This window comes from Primulina eburnea, chromosome 14 (assembly GCF_022965805.1).
Source record: "Primulina eburnea isolate SZY01 chromosome 14, ASM2296580v1, whole genome shotgun sequence".
Classification (NCBI taxonomy): domain Eukaryota; kingdom Viridiplantae; phylum Streptophyta; class Magnoliopsida; order Lamiales; family Gesneriaceae; genus Primulina; species Primulina eburnea.
The window spans coordinates 27419694-27436423 of NC_133114.1; the positions used below are offsets into that span (position 1 = coordinate 27419694).

Consider the following 16730-nt stretch of genomic DNA (forward strand, 5'->3'; position numbering starts at 1 on the left):
ATATATAATATGTTATTTTGTGTTCGATCGGTCTCAACTTCTTTAGTGTTTCATAAAACACTTACCCTCTTATTTTCTTTTTCAGATAAGAACTAAGAACGGATATTAGTTAGATGAGGATGGAAAAATCGGTTTCAAGGGCTAGTGAGAAAGCTCTAAATATGAACATCAAGTTTTCATTTTCAGTTATAATTGACTTCCGGTTTTCGTACGTCTTTCTTTGTAAAAACAACTTACACAGTCTTCGAATTATACATTGTAAAAACTATGTTTTTTTTTAACAATAGACTGATTTTGGCTATTTGTTTTATTATGAATCTTATTGTTCTCAATATAAATTGTTAAATAATGCAGTGTCATACGTTCCGATAGCGGGGTGTGACATTTAAGTGATATCTGAGTCGTCAAGTGTATACTCTGTTCGAGGAAAATTCTAAAAAAAATTGGAAAATTTCATTTTGACATTTTGCCAAGAGACGAGTGCATTCCTATCCGAATTGGTCTAGCGAGAGCTCTTCATGAAAATTCCCTTCATCTTGATGCCATCCTCAAAATCGCAAGATTCAATTCTTTAGGCATTCAAAATTATTTTACTGTCATTTTTGAAAAAAATTGGATCGAGAATAACTTCGCTTAGTAAACTCGAAATTTTATTCCGTCTACTGTTCTGCAAACCACATGACGTAAAATTTACATCAATATCCAAATCTTTTGATTTTTCATTTTTGAAAAATCATGTTCAACGTTGATGAAAAATCGAATTATATCTTGTTAAGTTGACTAAATTTTGATTTTAGCTCTTTAATAAGTCAAATTTCAATCTCAGCATAATTTCATCGATCTTTTTTTAATCTCGGTCATCTTATAACCAAAGTGCTGATAAGACGTCATACATAAGTGATATGATATTAGACATTATTGAGAATAAATAGACACATAGTATTACGGTGAAACAAAGACTAAATTGGTAAAAAATTAAAATTAACATTGGAATTTGAGTGAATAAAGAACCAAATCAAAACGAGGTCAACCTAACAACGAGTTTAGCTATTTTCCCGAATTATAAGTCATTTGTGAAAACTCTCGAGCTGCTTCGTATATTAGGCGAATTCACAATTTTGCACAAATATAAACAAAACAAAACAAAACAAAACAAAAAGGGGTCTTTCCCTCCATTTTCTGTATAGTGCGTGCGAGAGTCTCCGTACGCATTGCGAAGTGAGAGCGTGTGTATTTTGCTTTTTGGGCCGGATCATCACTCAATCTTTCAGTAACATCACAGAGGTGAAGGCTTTTTCCCCCTTTTTTATCATCATCTTGTACCATTGTGTTTGTTTTCACTCTTTTTTCTGGAGAATTTTTTATTTTTAAAACACGCGGGTATGAACTGAACAACGTATTTTTTTTCCCGATTATTGCATGTTTTTTTATGGGTTCAACGGTCCCGCATTGATTTACTGTTGTTGTTTCAAATTTTTTAAATTTCTTGTTGTGGGGGTGGGGATTTTCTGTCTTATAAGATTTTTTGTTGTATTTGCTACTCTTTCTTAGTGATATGTGATTTATTTTTACCTGAGTTTTATTTTTGTTTAAGTCTATTTGGGCAATGTGGTAGCTTTCTTTTTTATTATTTTATTCGGGTGGATTACTGAGCGATTTCATTGTCTGTAATATATTCTCGAAGATTTTTGCCGTTATTCACCGTCTTTTTTCTTCTGAACTGGCAAAATCAACAGCAATCTATGTCTTATCTTTTTGTTGATTTAATGTAGTTTATTACTTGGGGAACTGTTTGCATTTTCATCACAACGGTAGCTTCTTGATTTTTCTTTCTTCTGGTTTATGGGCTAAGTTAGTTGCGAATTTGAATGAATCTTCTACTATATTGAATGAATATGTCAAAATCAACAGCAATCTTTGTTTATCATTTTGTTGATTTAATGTTGTTTATTACTCGGGGAACCACTTGCATTTTCATCATAACGGTAGCTTCTTGATGTTCTTTCTTCTGGTTTCTGGGCTAAGTTATTTGTGAATTTGAATGAAGCTTCTGCTATATTGAATGATTATGTCAAAATCAACAGCAACCTTTGTTTTATCATTTTGTTGATTAATGTTGTTTCTTACTTGGGGAACTGCTTGCATTTTCATCACAACGGTAGCTTCTTGATTTTCTTTCTTCTGGTTTCTGGGCTAAGTTAGTTGTGAATTTGAATGAATCTTCTGCTATATTGAATGATTATGTAGAATGTTGTTATTTCTGATGCACAAGTTATTTAGTTGCTTCCACTGGCTAAGCACTTGAGATTTTTCCTATTCCACTAAATTATACCGCATTTTTACAATGTCCTCTGATGAACATTGATTTACATTGTTATGTTAACTGGCCGAGAATTCAAACGTTATCTGGTCTATCTCGTTCTGCTTCATGCATTTATAAAGTGTTGGATTTTTTTTATTTACTGTTTCACTTATTGTTCTAGGTTCTTCATTCTACCGAGTAATGGAATCGCCCACTTTACCACCAAATGCAAATTTACAACAAGCTGTGCCTAAGAGGTCTATAATTGACCGAACTGGATTCGGTACTTCCGGGCGACCCATCTCTTTACTCGCAAATCACTTCAAAGTCTCACTCAGATGTCCAAATGAAATATTTTACCAGTACAATGTAAAATATATTACCCTGCTATTTTTATGAGTATAGTAATGAGTGTACAAGTGATCATTAGATGGCCCATTCTGAATGCAGGTTTCTATTAGTTCCGAGGATAATGGAGTGGTTGACAGCAAAGGGATTGGGAGGAAGATCACCGAAAAACTTTACCAAACATACTCTTCTGAATTTGCTGGGAAGACATTTGCTTATGATGGGGAAAAATGTCTGTATACAGTGGGGCCGTTGCCACAGAACAAGTTGGAATTTACTGTGATTCTCGAGGAATCTATTGCCAAGCAGTAATGTCCATCATTGACCTTTATTTACTGGTTTTTGTTTTGCTTTTTTCCTGGTAAATGCTGACTGCGTCCATTGGCTAGACCTAGGAGCCCTTCTGATTATGGAGGTGGAAGTGGGTCTGGGAAAAGATCAAAGCACTCTCTAAGGTCGAAGGCTTTTAAAGTAGAGATCAGTTATGCTGCTAAAATACCTTTGAAGTCCATCTCTCTTGCCCTTCAAGGAGCTGAAGCAGAAAACGTGCAAGATGGTCTGAGGGTCCTAGACATCATATTGAGACAGAAAGCAGCTAATAAGTATACCAGGAATCCCTTTTAGATAGCATATAAACATTTATATCATCCTATACATAACAAATGGATATTGGTGCAGAGGCTGCCTTTTGGTTCGGCAATCATTCTTTCATGATGACACACGGACGTTCTGTGATGTTGGAGGAGGTGTGACTGCCGTGAAAGGGTTCTATTCTAGCTTTCGTCCTACTCATGGTGGTTTATCTCTAAACATGGGTATCACTCATCTTGTTTTCTCTTCTTATATTTTCCTTTTCTTATGGTTTGCTTTGTGACACCCTGACCCGATACAATTAAAATACAGCGGAATTTAAAATTTTCTTTCAAACATGGAAGGAGTTTCAAAATACATTTTATAAAAGTGTTTACAAAATAACAACATGATCATTCCAATGACATAACAAAATACAAAATATCATTAGTGTGATCATGTTACAAAGTGGTACAAAATAATCATCCTTCCAATCTTTGTATGCATATGACCCCCATCCACAGTCAACGTCCCGGTCCGTCGCTCTTATCTGCATCACATGAAAATAACTGAAATGAGAATAAATCTCAGCAAGTGGAACTCTTACATAGCAATGATACATAGTATACACTGTAAAACATGTCTTTTAAATCATAAATACCATCGACTCTGAAACATGAATAACGTAGCAATAACTGTAGCAATAGCAATGGCAATAGATAGCAAAACGATGGTATTTCTCTTTTCTATGGTTGGATTGATATCAATAGTATCTGTGACTGTGGTTGCCAATATCCCATCGATATAAATCGATAACTGTGAGGGGATAAAAGCCTATGGTCGATGATCATCTAATTGCATGCAATGCTATGGCTATGATTAATCAATCCAATAAAACATTTGAATTCTCAATAGCATTTAAGGCCGTCGTTTCGCAATCTCATAATATTTCTTGTATTCCCTTTATAACAATGGTGAGACATACAATGCCTCCAATAGATAATCAATGAAATGAATACATAGCAATGGATCAATGGAAGGGAATAACACTTTGAAACCTTTAAAACACAATACATATAATATCATGTGAGCAAAAAGGATGAAATTCCACTTACTACCAATAGAACACCTCAAATAAGCTCTTGGTACACCACCTACAACAATAATCCATAAATAACACCAATATCAACTCTAGATCCACAAGTACAAGCCAAATAATCCATTAAACAACTCAAACATCAAATCCAAAATAACCCTTAACTCAAAACCTCGTTAGAATCGCACCAAAAACTTACCTAAGCTTCCTTATACCACGGAGAACGATGATCTCAAGTCGGAAATCCAAATAACTCCAAGAATCGAAGGTAGGAAGCTAAAGAAATGGATGAAAACCCTTGCCAATGGAGAGAAAATCGGTAAAGAAGAGAAGGAATAGGATAAGGTATGGCCAACAACTCCCAAAAAGTGACTTAAAAACTCGCCCATACTTACACCGCGGGTGCGCCAACACAAGCACCGCGGGTGCGCCATGCTCTCGGCATACCAAAATAATTCTCATGCACGATCACCGCGGGTGCGGTGCTACAATTACCGCGGGTGCGGTGCACACCGCGGGTGCGGTCCTTGCACTGCCGCGGGTGCGGTCATGCCACGGCCCTAAAAATGCAAAATGATGAATAGTACACCGCGGGGGCACTCATCTAAGAGCGCGGGTGCACTCTACTCACGGTAATGAACAGTACAAACTCAACTAAAATCGATCCGAAACGCTGAAACGAACAATCAACACCAACTAATACCTCAAATAAATAATAACCAATAATACTATAGCCCAAAACACAACTATAAACGACTAATCATAAACCCAATTAACACAATAAAGCTTAAACCGTACCGTACACCGGGCTCGGATATTACAATCTCCCCTCCTTAGAGGAATTTCGTCCTCGAAATTGACGTCACGGCACGAACAACTCAGGATACCTCTCTCTCATCTCAGTCTCTGGTTCCCACGTAGCCTCCTCGATCAAATGGTTCCTCCAAAGGACTTTAACGATGCCGATCTCTTTGTTCCTCAGAACTCTAACTGTGCGATCCAGAATCTGAATCGGAATCTCATGGTAAGTCAAATTCGGCGTCAAGTCCAATGGCTCATGGCGAAGAACATGGGAAGGATCTGCAACATACTTCCTGAGCATCGATACGTGAAACACATTATGGACTCTGTCAAGATCGGGCGGTAGGGCTAATCTGTAGGCTCGGTCACCAACTCTGTCCAATATCTCGAATGGACCAATGAATCTAGGGCTCAACTTGCCCTTCTTGCCAAATCGCATCACACCCTTGAGAGGTGCTATCTTCAGAAAAACATGATCGCCAACCTCGAACTTCAAAGGTCTGCGACGAACATCTGCATAACTCTTCTGCCTCGACTGAGCAGTCTTCATCCTCTCTCTGATAACTGCAACAACATCGGCAGTCTGCTGGACCAACTCGGGACCCAACATCTTCCTCTCTCCAACCTCATCCCAAAACAAAGGGGATCTGCACTTCCTGCCATAAAGTGCCTCATACGGTGCCATGCCAATCGTCGCCTGGTAGCTATTGTTGTACGTGAACTCCACAAGTGGCAGCTTAGAATCCCAACTACCAGAATAGTCAATAGTACAAGCTCTGAGCATATCCTCCAGAATCTGAATGACTCTCTCTGACTGACCGTCGCTCTGAGGATGATAAGCTGTACTGAAAGCTAATCGAGAACCCAAAGCTCTGTGAAGACTCTTCCAAAACTCGGAGGTAAATCTAGGGTCACGATCAGACACAATCGACACGGGCACACCATGAAGTCTAACAATCTCGGCAATGTAGTCCTCGGCATACTGAGACATCGAATACGTCGTCTTGACTGGGAGAAAATGAGCCGACTTGGTCAATCTATCAACAATGACCCAAATGGAATTATAACCCCTCTGAACTCTGGGCAGACCAGTCACGAAATCCATGGTGATGTGCTCCCACTTCCACTGAGGAATCGGCAAAGATAGCAATGTCCCAGCAGGTCTCTGATGCTCAATCTTAACCTGCTGACAAGTAAGGCACTGAGAAATGAACAAAGCAATATCTTTCTTCATACCTGGCCACCAGTAAAGTCGACGAAGATCCTGATACATCTTCGTACTGCCTGGATGAATCGAATAAGGTGCGGTATGAGCCTCTGTCAAGACGTCTCTACGAATATCGTCGCCAGAAGGAACACAAATACGGCCTCTGAAAGTCACCAAACCATCACCATTCAGACTAAACTCTGAATTCCCTCTAGCCTCAGCTCTAGCTCTCAACTCTGTCAACTGAACATCAGTCGACTGCTCTCTACGGATCCTGTCCGTCAAAGTAGATCGAATGACCAACGCTGAAAAGCGAGCAATGGTACCTGGAATCACTAGATCAATCTCCTCTCTCTGCAAATCCATCAACAATGGTCTCTGAATCAAAGAACTCAAAGAAGCACTCGATTTGCGGCTCAAAGCATCAGCCACCACATTCGCCTTCCCTGGGTGATAGCTGATGGTCACATCATAATCCTTGACCAGCTCTAACCACCTCCTCTGCCTCATGTTGAGCTCTTTCTACGAGAACAAATACTTCAAACTCTTGTGGTCTGTAAAGATCTCACACTTTTCGCCATACAGATAATGTCTCCAAATCTTCAGGGCGAAAACCACAGCTGCGAGCTCCAAATCATGCGTCGGATAATTCTTCTCATAATCCTTCAACTGGCGAGACGCATAGGCAATGACCTTACCTCGCTGCATCAACACTGCACCAAGGCCTCTCTTCGACGCATCGGTATAGACAACAAAGTCCTCTGAACCACTGGGCAAAGAAAGAACAGGAGCTGTCGTCAATCTGTCCTTCAACTCCTGAAATGCACTCTGGCAATCAATAGACCACTCGAACTTCACAGTCTTCCTCGTCAGATTGGACAATGGCAGGGCAATCTTGGAGAAACCTGAAATGAAACGACGATAGTAACCTGCCAAACCAAGGAAACTGCGAACCTCTGAAACAGTGGTAGGAATAGGCCAACTCTGAATCGCCTCTATCTTCAATGGATCAACAGCAATGCCATCTCTCGAAACAACATGGCCTAGAAAAGAAATCTGATCCAGCCAAAACTCACACTTCTTCAGCTTGGCAAACAACCTCTTCTCTCGCAACAACTGAAGAACAACTCTGAGATGCTCGGCATGAAGCTCTCTGGTCTTGGAATAGATCAAGATATCGTCAATGAAGACAATGACGAAGCTATCCAGATAAGGCTTGAACACACGGTTCATCAGGTCCATGAAGACTGAAGGGGCATTGGTCAAACCAAAAGACATGACAAGAAACTCATAGTGACCATACCTGGTCCGGAAAGCTGTCTTAGGGATATCAGACTCCCTAACCTTCAACTGATAGTAGCCAGACCGAAGATCAATCTTCGAGAACACAGTGGCACCATGGAGCTGATCAAACAAATCATCTATCCGAGGCAACGGATACTTGTTCTTGACAGTCACTTTGTTGAGCTCCCTGTAGTCGATACACAGCCGCAAGGAACCATCCTTCTTCTTGACAAACAGAACCGGAGCTCCCCAACGCGAAGAACTCGGACGAATAAAGCCTTTGTCTAAAAGATCCTGCAACTGAGTCTTCAACTCCTTCATCTCGGTAGGGGCCATCCTGTACGGAGCCTTAGAGATAGGAACCGTACCTGGAGCTAAATCAATCACAAACTCAACATCCCTATCCGGCGGCAAACCCGGAACATCATCCTCAAACACATCAGCAAACTCCCTCACCACATCAATATCATCTACATTCAACTTAATCAATCTATCAACATCCACAATAGAAGCAAGAAATCCATCGCAACCTCTACACAACAATCTCTCAGCCTCAAGACAAGAAATAAAAGGAAGGACCAGCGAAGTACCTGCACTGGCGAGCGCTCCTCCCTGGCCATCATCTGCAAAAGTCACCTTCTTAGCAACACAATCGATAACTGCACGGTAAGTCGAAAGCCAATCCATGCCAAGAATAACGTCGAAAGCAACCATAGGGATAACAATCAAATCAGCGAAGACAACTCGCTCCTCAATACGAACAGGGCACGCAAAGACAATCGATGTCGGGCACAACACGTCCCCCGAAGGCAAAACAACATTAAGATGAAGGGGAAGAATAGAAGGAACTATACCCAAAGATCTCAAAAATAATTCAGACATAAAAGAATGAGTAGCACCAGTATCAATCAAAGTAGTAGCTACTCTGCCTGAAATCAAAATAGTACTAAGGATCAATGAAGATTCACGATTAATACCTTCCTTCGTCATGGAAAAGATACGACCCTGCACCTTCCCTTGGCTATCTCCCCTCGGACAATTCCTGGCAACGTGGCTTGCCGCGCCACAACGAAAACAAGTATGAGTGCCCAATCTGCACTCTCCTCGATGATGCTTACCACACTTTGGACACTGCGGCTTCTCAGGATCAAATGGAACTGGAACTGGCGGAGGTCTAGGACTCGACTCCATCTTGCCCTTGCCCTTGTAACGATCCCTGCCCCTCTGATTAGAACCCTGGCCTCTCTGAGCAATGGCCTGGTGTCTCTCTTGCCTCTCCCGGGCAATGTCCTTCTCATCCTGCTCGGCCAACAAAGCTTTGGATACAATCTCCTTGAAAGTAACAGCTTTGGACATGTTGATATCACGACGAATCTCCGCTCTAAGGCCTCGAATGAAATGAGCGCCCTTGTCCTTGTCGTTCGAAGCAATATACGGAGCAAATAGGCAACCTTCCTCAAACTTCAGAATATACTGGCCAACATCCAAGCTCCCCTGTCTAAGTTCCAAGAACTCCGTAACCTTCCTCGCTCGAAGTGCGTCGGGGAAATACTTGTCGTAGAACAAGTCAGTGAACTCTGACCACTTCAGTGTCGCAACATCAACTCCAACTTTCGTAGCATTCCACCAAATGCGGGCAGCCTTAACCAACATGAACACTGCACAGCTAATCCTGTCTTTGTCCTCATACTGGAGATGATCGAAGATAGCTTCAAGCGCCTTGACCCACTCGACAGCAACTAGAGGATCGGTGCTACCTGCGAATTCCGGTGGATCCATTCTCTTGAAAGTAGAAAAGACGGCATCAGTGCCAACGGCCTGAGCAACTTGACCTCTCACTTGGCCTCGACCCTGACCTGCTCCTTGCAATCGGAACAACTGCTGAATCTGATCGCTATGCACCTTAGCCTGCTCCTTAAGCAACTTGCCGAACTCGTCGACAACTCTCGAGGAAGAACTATCCTCACCCTCTGCCGCCTTACGCTTAGGAGGCATACTCTACAATTGCTCACAAGACACCAATCAATAAATATAACAATGGATAGATGCAAGAAAACATACCCGGACAGTTGAAAGTAGACGAAGTCATATGCATTGGTCCGAAGAACACCGCTCTGATACCACTAAATGTGACACCCTGACCCGATACAATTAAAATACAGCGGAATTTAAAATTTTCTTTCAAACATGGAAGGAGTTTCAAAATACATTTTATAAAAGTGTTTACAAAATAACAACATGATCATTCCAATGACATAACAAAATACAAAATATCATTAGTGTGATCATGTTACAAAGTGGTACAAAATAATCATCCTTCCAATCTTTGTATGCATATGACCCCCATCCACAGTCAACGTCCCGGTCCGTCGCTCTTATCTGCATCACATGAAAATAACTGAAATGAGAATAAATCTCAGCAAGTGGAACTCTTACATAGCAATGATACATAGTATACACTGTAAAACATGGCTTTTAAATCATAAATACCATCGACTCTGAAACATGAATAACGTAGCAATAACTGTAGCAATAGCAATGGCAATAGATAGCAAAACGATGGTATTTCTCTTTTCTATGGTTGGATTGATATCAATAGTATCTGTGACTGTGGTTGCCAATATCCCATCGATATAAATCGATAACTGTGAGGGGATAAAAGCCTATGGTCGATGATCATCTAATTGCATGCAATGCTATGGCTATGATTAATCAATCCAATAAAACATTTGAATTCTCAATAGCATTTAAGGCCGTCGTTTCGCAATCTCATAATATTTCTTGTATTCCCTTTATAACAATGGTGAGACATACAATGCCTCCAATAGATAATCAATGAAATGAATACATAGCAATGGATCAATGGAAGGGAATAACACTTTGAAACCTTTAAAACACAATACATATAATATCATGTGAGCAAAAAGGATGAAATTCCACTTACTACCAATAGAACACCTCAAATAAGCTCTTGGTACACCACCTACAACAATAATCCATAAATAACACCAATATCAACTCTAGATCCACAAGTACAAGCCAAATAATCCATTAAACAACTCAAACATCAAATCCAAAATAACCCTTAACTCAAAACCTCGTTAGAATCGCACCAAAAACTTACCTAAGCTTCCTTATACCACGGAGAACGATGATCTCAAGTCGGAAATCCAAATAACTCCAAGAATCGAAGGTAGGAAGCTAAAGAAATGGATGAAAACCCTTGCCAATGGAGAGAAAATCGGTAAAGAAGAGAAGGAATAGGATAAGGTATGGCCAACAACTCCCAAAAAGTGACTTAAAAACTCGCCCATACTTACACCGCGGGTGCGCCAACACAAGCACCGCGGGTGCGCCATGCTCTCGGCATACCAAAATAATTCTCATGCACGATCACCGCGGGTGCGGTGCTACAATTACCGCGGGTGCGGTGCACACCGCGGGTGCGGTCCTTGCACTGCCGCGGGTGCGGTCATGCCACGGCCCTAAAAATGCAAAATGATGAATAGTACACCGCGGGGGCACTCATCTAAGAGCGCGGGTGCACTCTACTCACGGCAATGAACAGTACAAACTCAACTAAAATCGATCCGAAACGCTGAAACGAACAATCAACACCAACTAATACCTCAAATAAATAATAACCAATAATACTATAGCCCAAAACACAACTATAAACGACTAATCATAAACCCAATTAACACAATAAAGCTTAAACCGTACCGTACACCGGGCTCGGATATTACATGCTTCATGTATAAGAACTGCAAAAGTTTATTATGTCAGATGTATCCTCAACAATGATCTTGAAGCCAGGACCTGTTTTGGATTTCCTTCTTGCTAACCAGAATTTGAAGGATCGGCGCAATATTGACTGGGAAAAGGTAAATGGTTCTTAACCGTAAGCAGTTGCTTTCTTTGACCATTACTTCAGTTCTGTTTGTCATGATTGTGAGTCTTGAGCACAGGCCAAAAGGATGCTCAAGAATCTGAGGGTTAAGGCCAGACATAACAACAGGGAGTTCAAAATTATAGGTTTGAGTGAGAAGCCATGTGAACAGCAGTTGTAAGTAAATAGTTATCTTGCAGTGTTTTGCCTTCATTCCTTTCCGAAAGACGCTTGACGGTGGCTATCTTTTCAGTTTTTCATTGAAAGTGAAAAATGGTGGTAATGCCAGAGATGATGGGGAGACTTTGGAGATCACTGTATTTGACTACTTTGTGAAACATCGTGGTCTAGAAATAACATTTTCAGCATACATGCCATGCCTTGATGTTGGAAAACCAAAACGACCAAACTATTTGCCTTTGGAGGTATATAATTTTATTTGTAGTTGTCTTATGAATTCTACTGCAACTTTCTTTCTAAAATTTTCTTTCTTTATCTTTCTTCAATTAAAGCTATGTTCTCTAGTCTCTCTTCAAAGATACAAAAAAGCATTGTCAGGAATGCAGAGAGCATCCTTAATTGAACAATCAAGGCAGAAACCTCCAGAGAGAATTCGAGTTGTCACTGATGTAAATTATTCAACCCAATGAATTGTTTTCCCTTCCATCTCTTATATTGTGGTTTCACTTCTTGATTGAATATTTTAGGCTGTGAGAAACTATCATTATGATGATGATCCACTCCTAGTTTCTTGCGGCATTTCAATTGAAAAGCAGCTTACTCAAGTTGATGGACGTGTCCTCGATGTGCCAAAGGTACTTCTACCCTGTTCACAATTGATACTTGTGTTGTGTTGCATCACATCTTAACAATGATTCTAATGTTCTACTTCCAGTTGAAGGTTGGAAATGGTGAAGATTTCTTTCCCCGCAATGGACGGTGGAACTTTAATAACAAGGTATTTCTTTCTTTTGATATTGTATATTGTTCTACTATACTTCTTTGATGTATCTTAGAGTTATTTATCTAATGGAGATGAGGGCTATCTTTGTAAGTTACTGGTTGCTTTACTTTGATCTTGAACAGAAACTTTTAAATCCCTGCCGGATTGAGTGTTGGTCCCTTGTTAATTTCTCTGCTCGTTGTGATACTAGTCATCTTTCTCGGGAGCTTATCAACTGTGGAAGGAACAAGGGCATTGTATGCAGTTTAATATTCTTGTTTCTTTAGGTCTTCCTAATGAATAGCTATTTGAACGTCTTTCATTCTCTTGCCTAGCATATTGAACGTCCATATACAATAATTGAGGAAGATCCACAATGTAGCAGAGCTAGCCCTTTTATACGTGTAGAAAGGATGTTTGAACAGATTATGGCTAAACTACCTGGTCCGCCTGAGTTTCTGCTTTGCGTCTTACCAGAACGGAAAAACTCTGCCATATATGGTAGTTTGTCTGCTGTTACCCTTTTCATTATCACAGAAGTTTCAACTTGAAAACTTGTGTTTTGGTATGTTCTTGTGAAATTTTTATTGACACCCAGGACCATGGAAGAAAAAATGTCTGACTAACTTGGGTATTGTTACCCAATGCACGTGTCCTTCCAAGATCAACGACCAATACTTGACCAACTTACTTCTCAAGATCAATTCCAAGGTAACATGGAATCATGGATAGAACTTCCGCATATTAAGTGTTGCTTTTCTTTTTCAAATCACCATTTTTGTTATATTGACTTCTTTGACTTCTAATTATAGCTAGGGGGGACCAATTCTCTGTTAGCACTTGAACATTCACGAAGTCTGCCACTCATTAACGATAAGCCAACCTTGATTATTGGAATGGATGTTTCACATGGTTCTCCTGGTCAATCAGATATTCCATCCATAGCTGCTGTAAGCTGCTGCCTGTAGAACTTTTTGCAGTGCCCCATCGACTGCATTTTAAATTATGCCTGACGCTTCTCTAACTTATGATGATTAGGTTGTCGGATCCCGTAGTTGGCCATTAATATCCAGATATAGAGCAGCAGTGCGAACTCAATCACCAAAGGTGGAGATGATTGAATCTTTATATAAGCCACTGGCAAATGGGGAAGATGACGGCATTATCCGGTGAGGCGTCTTTTCAATTTATTGTTCAGTGTGAAGTTGAGGTACACGATTTGTAGTTCTACAGAACTCTGTGGAAAGTTTATCTAATATGATGCTTCAGGGAACTGCTCTTGGATTTCTATCAAACCAGTAACAAGCAGAAACCAAGTCAGATAATTGTTTTCAGGTAGACTCCTGTCCAGATGTAGAATATTTTTATCTCTATGCAGACATGACATTAACTTGTATCTTGTTTTCCGCATTCCCTATGATTTTATGTTTGGATGGGTTCATCCGCCAGTCATATAGGCAGTGGAGCTGCTTTCTTTTTTTATCATTATTTATCTGGAGAAGAAATCAGCAATTAGCGAAGAGATTTTGGATCCATGACTATAATAACTTCCTGCAATGTGCGGTGTGTGAGATGAGATGAGTGAGATCGTAGTAGCTGTACTATGCACTGACCAAAAATGTTTAGGGCGACACAGCTAGATTTCTGATTTTTCATTATAGCTGTTTTCTTTTGAATTCATTTTGTGCTTCAATGGTGTTTATTTCTGTTGTCAAATTTGTCAGATGTAATATACATATTTTCCACCATAATCAGTTATATGCATGAAGCCTCAGAAGGTGGTCTGGTCTGTCATTTTTCTTACAAAGTTGAATAAAAATTGATAAGCAGTGATGTTCTGGTTTCTTTTTTGAATTTGCAATGAGTATTTACATAACAATTCTCAATATATCCTTTATGCATTCTGTTTATCCTGATTTTCAATGGTTCCAATTTTCTCAGGGATGGTGTGAGTGAGTCGCAATTTTCTCAGGTGCTGAACATCGAACTGGATCAAATAGTTAAGGTACCTTTTCTGTTTGCGGTTTTCAGAGTAAATGCATTTGATGACCGCTTGCATTTTTAATGTTAGTCCTCGTAAAGTTTTGATTTGATTATGGAAACATACCCCTTGACAATTTGCAGCTATTGAGTTATAGAAAAGTCTACTGATCGTTTTATTTGTAAAATTCTTAGTACCAAAGAGCTCAAAGTGTAATGGTGCTATTTTAACCCCTTCTATCTAGACTCAGTCCTGGAGCTTGAAATTTTTTTATTTTCCAGGCTTACCAACATCTTGGTGAGGTCGACGTTCCAAAATTCACCGTTATGGTGGCTCAAAAGAGACACCATACACAGCTATTTCAAGCTTCGGCTCCCGAAAACGTTCCGCCTGGTCTATTCTTTTCACAGTTATGTTCTAATTCTAGTATTATGTCAACTATATACATCAATAACATGCACTATCTGGCTGCAGGTACCGTTGTGGACACTAAAGTTGTACATCCAAGAAATTATGATTTTTACATGTGTGCTCATGCAGGGATGATGGTAAGTTTTCCCATCCTTTCGTCTTTGCTTTATGCAATTAATTTAGTTACACGGATGCAGTCATTGAGCAGATCTGTTTTACATATGTGATTGAAATTTAAACGTGTAAAATACCGCTAATTTCTTTAAAACTATTTAAATTATGGAAGTATTATGTTTATGCTGTGCTCCATCGTGAGATATATTCCCGGTTAGTACTTTATGATTAAGTGATAAACCTCACATTCCACTCAAGGTATCAAAACAAAACTTAACATAGTCCATACCACATTATGAAATATTGCACACCTAATAGTTATTCACATATAATGATAAGCATGCATTGTCATATGAAATTCTAACCATATTTGTGGATTGAACATACATTTTCCAAATAACTTAGCCGTGAGGCGTACCAGTTCAAGTTGCATTCCACAAAATTGTTTCGTGACGGCAATTTATATTGCAGGGAACTTCTCGGCCAGCCCATTATCATGTCTTACTTAATGAGATTGGTTTCCCTCCTGATGATCTGCAAAATCTTCTCCATTCACTATCATATGTGTATGCTTTAAAGCTTCTTTCAGTCAATTCTCATCTTTTTCTCTATGCTAGCTTCTTTTAGAATGGTTGTATTTATCTCCTTCCTGCAGATACCAAAGGAGTACTACTGCTATTTCCATAGGTAAATTTCAACTTTTGTAAACTTCCATGCGATTTTACTTTCAATGATTTTCAATGAAGTACATCGTTACACAAAACCTCCTTCACCTATTGCGTTGTGCTTACTCTTGCAGTTGCACCCATATGTTATGCACATCTCGCGGCCCAACAAGTAGGACAGTTCCTGAAGTTTGAAGATTCATCTGAAACTTCGTCTGGACAGAAAAATATGTCGACGGCAGGAAGCATCCCAGTGCCCCAGTTGCCCCGGCTGCACAGCAAAGTCGCTGGATCCATGTTCTTTTGCTGAAAGGATCCGCGTTCTTTTGCTGAAACTGACGAGAATCTTCTAACTTTATCCACAGTTGATTATTAGTTGTAAATGATTCTTTGCAACTGCTAATTTGGTAGAAGGGGTGATTCAAACATTCCCAAAGCTGGTTTTTGTCATATTTCAATTAAAATTTTCGTTTCAGTTTTAGTTTCAAGTCACTAGTACTCAAATATTTTATTTTCTTCAGAAGAGAGTAGTGACCTTCACCAATACTTTTGGGAGTGTGCTCAGAATCTTCAAATCATGATAGCATCTCATGAATTATTGCATTAATAATGACATATCACATGTTATTGTCCTTGAACTCCAATTTTCAATAATCATAGTTCTATTTGGATAACATGGGAAATTTGCCAGAAAATGTATTGTTGAAATGATTATTTTGAAAATACTTTAAGAAATAAAAAAATAATAATATCTGATACCACTTGTTAGTTGTCGGGATTTGAAAACAGCAAGAAAATGATGGTCTCACAGGGAGAAGTCAATAAATAGGCCTTTTTCTAAATCCACTATATAGAACATAGGATCTTATTTGAGATACAGGGAAATACTATAAAATACATTACTAAATGTGGATATATTTGAGACAAACGAAGAAAGAAGATATATATAGTTGAGATAAAAGAAAATATATTTAGTGTTTAACACTTCGATCAATGATTCAATTCAATACCAAGTTCCAAAGTAGTTATTTAAATACCAAAAATACATAATTGGAGATATGATTTGATTGTATATCGTATTGTAAAATATAAATGAGTGGAAAAGTAAGTTTTGGATTA

General features: G+C 39.4%; 1 protein-coding gene across 2 annotated transcripts; it reads left to right on the top strand.

The window, feature by feature from the left end:
- The first annotated feature begins 1145 nt into the window (after window positions 1–1145).
- On the top strand, window positions 1146–16054 carry LOC140813034 (protein argonaute 16). 2 transcript variants are annotated; one of them, XM_073171445.1, is made up of 23 exons: window positions 1146–1284; window positions 2484–2671; window positions 2753–2958; window positions 3040–3252; window positions 3329–3465; window positions 11395–11492; window positions 11577–11674; window positions 11751–11922; window positions 12010–12126; window positions 12205–12312; window positions 12393–12455; window positions 12584–12697; window positions 12776–12941; window positions 13039–13151; window positions 13253–13390; window positions 13479–13609; window positions 13710–13775; window positions 14382–14445; window positions 14703–14814; window positions 14896–14969; window positions 15418–15512; window positions 15602–15633; window positions 15746–16054. In XM_073171445.1, exons 2-23 carry the CDS (start codon window positions 2504–2506, stop codon window positions 15919–15921), a joined length of 2661 nt encoding a protein of 886 aa, XP_073027546.1. In that variant the 5' UTR covers window positions 1146–1284; window positions 2484–2503; the 3' UTR covers window positions 15922–16054. The 2 variants fall into 2 exon arrangements, with proteins under 2 accessions (XP_073027546.1, XP_073027547.1); XM_073171446.1 differs by lacking the exon at window positions 1146–1284 and adding an exon at window positions 1520–1811.
- The last annotated feature ends 676 nt before the right edge of the window (window positions 16055–16730 follow it).

What these genes read in the sequence shown, in the direction of transcription:
- LOC140813034 (XM_073171445.1), top strand. Translation starts at nt 2,504, where the DNA reads ATGGAATCGCCCACTTTACCACCAAATGCAAATTTACAACAAGCTGTG. An exon ending in GAGGAATCTATTGCCAAGCA is followed by an intron (nt 2,959 to 3,039) that starts GTAATGTCCATC and finishes TCCATTGGCTAG; the next exon opens with ACCTAGGAGCCCTTCTGATT. An exon ending in AAGCCATGTGAACAGCAGTT is followed by an intron (nt 11,675 to 11,750) that starts GTAAGTAAATAG and finishes CTATCTTTTCAG; the next exon opens with TTTTTCATTGAAAGTGAAAA.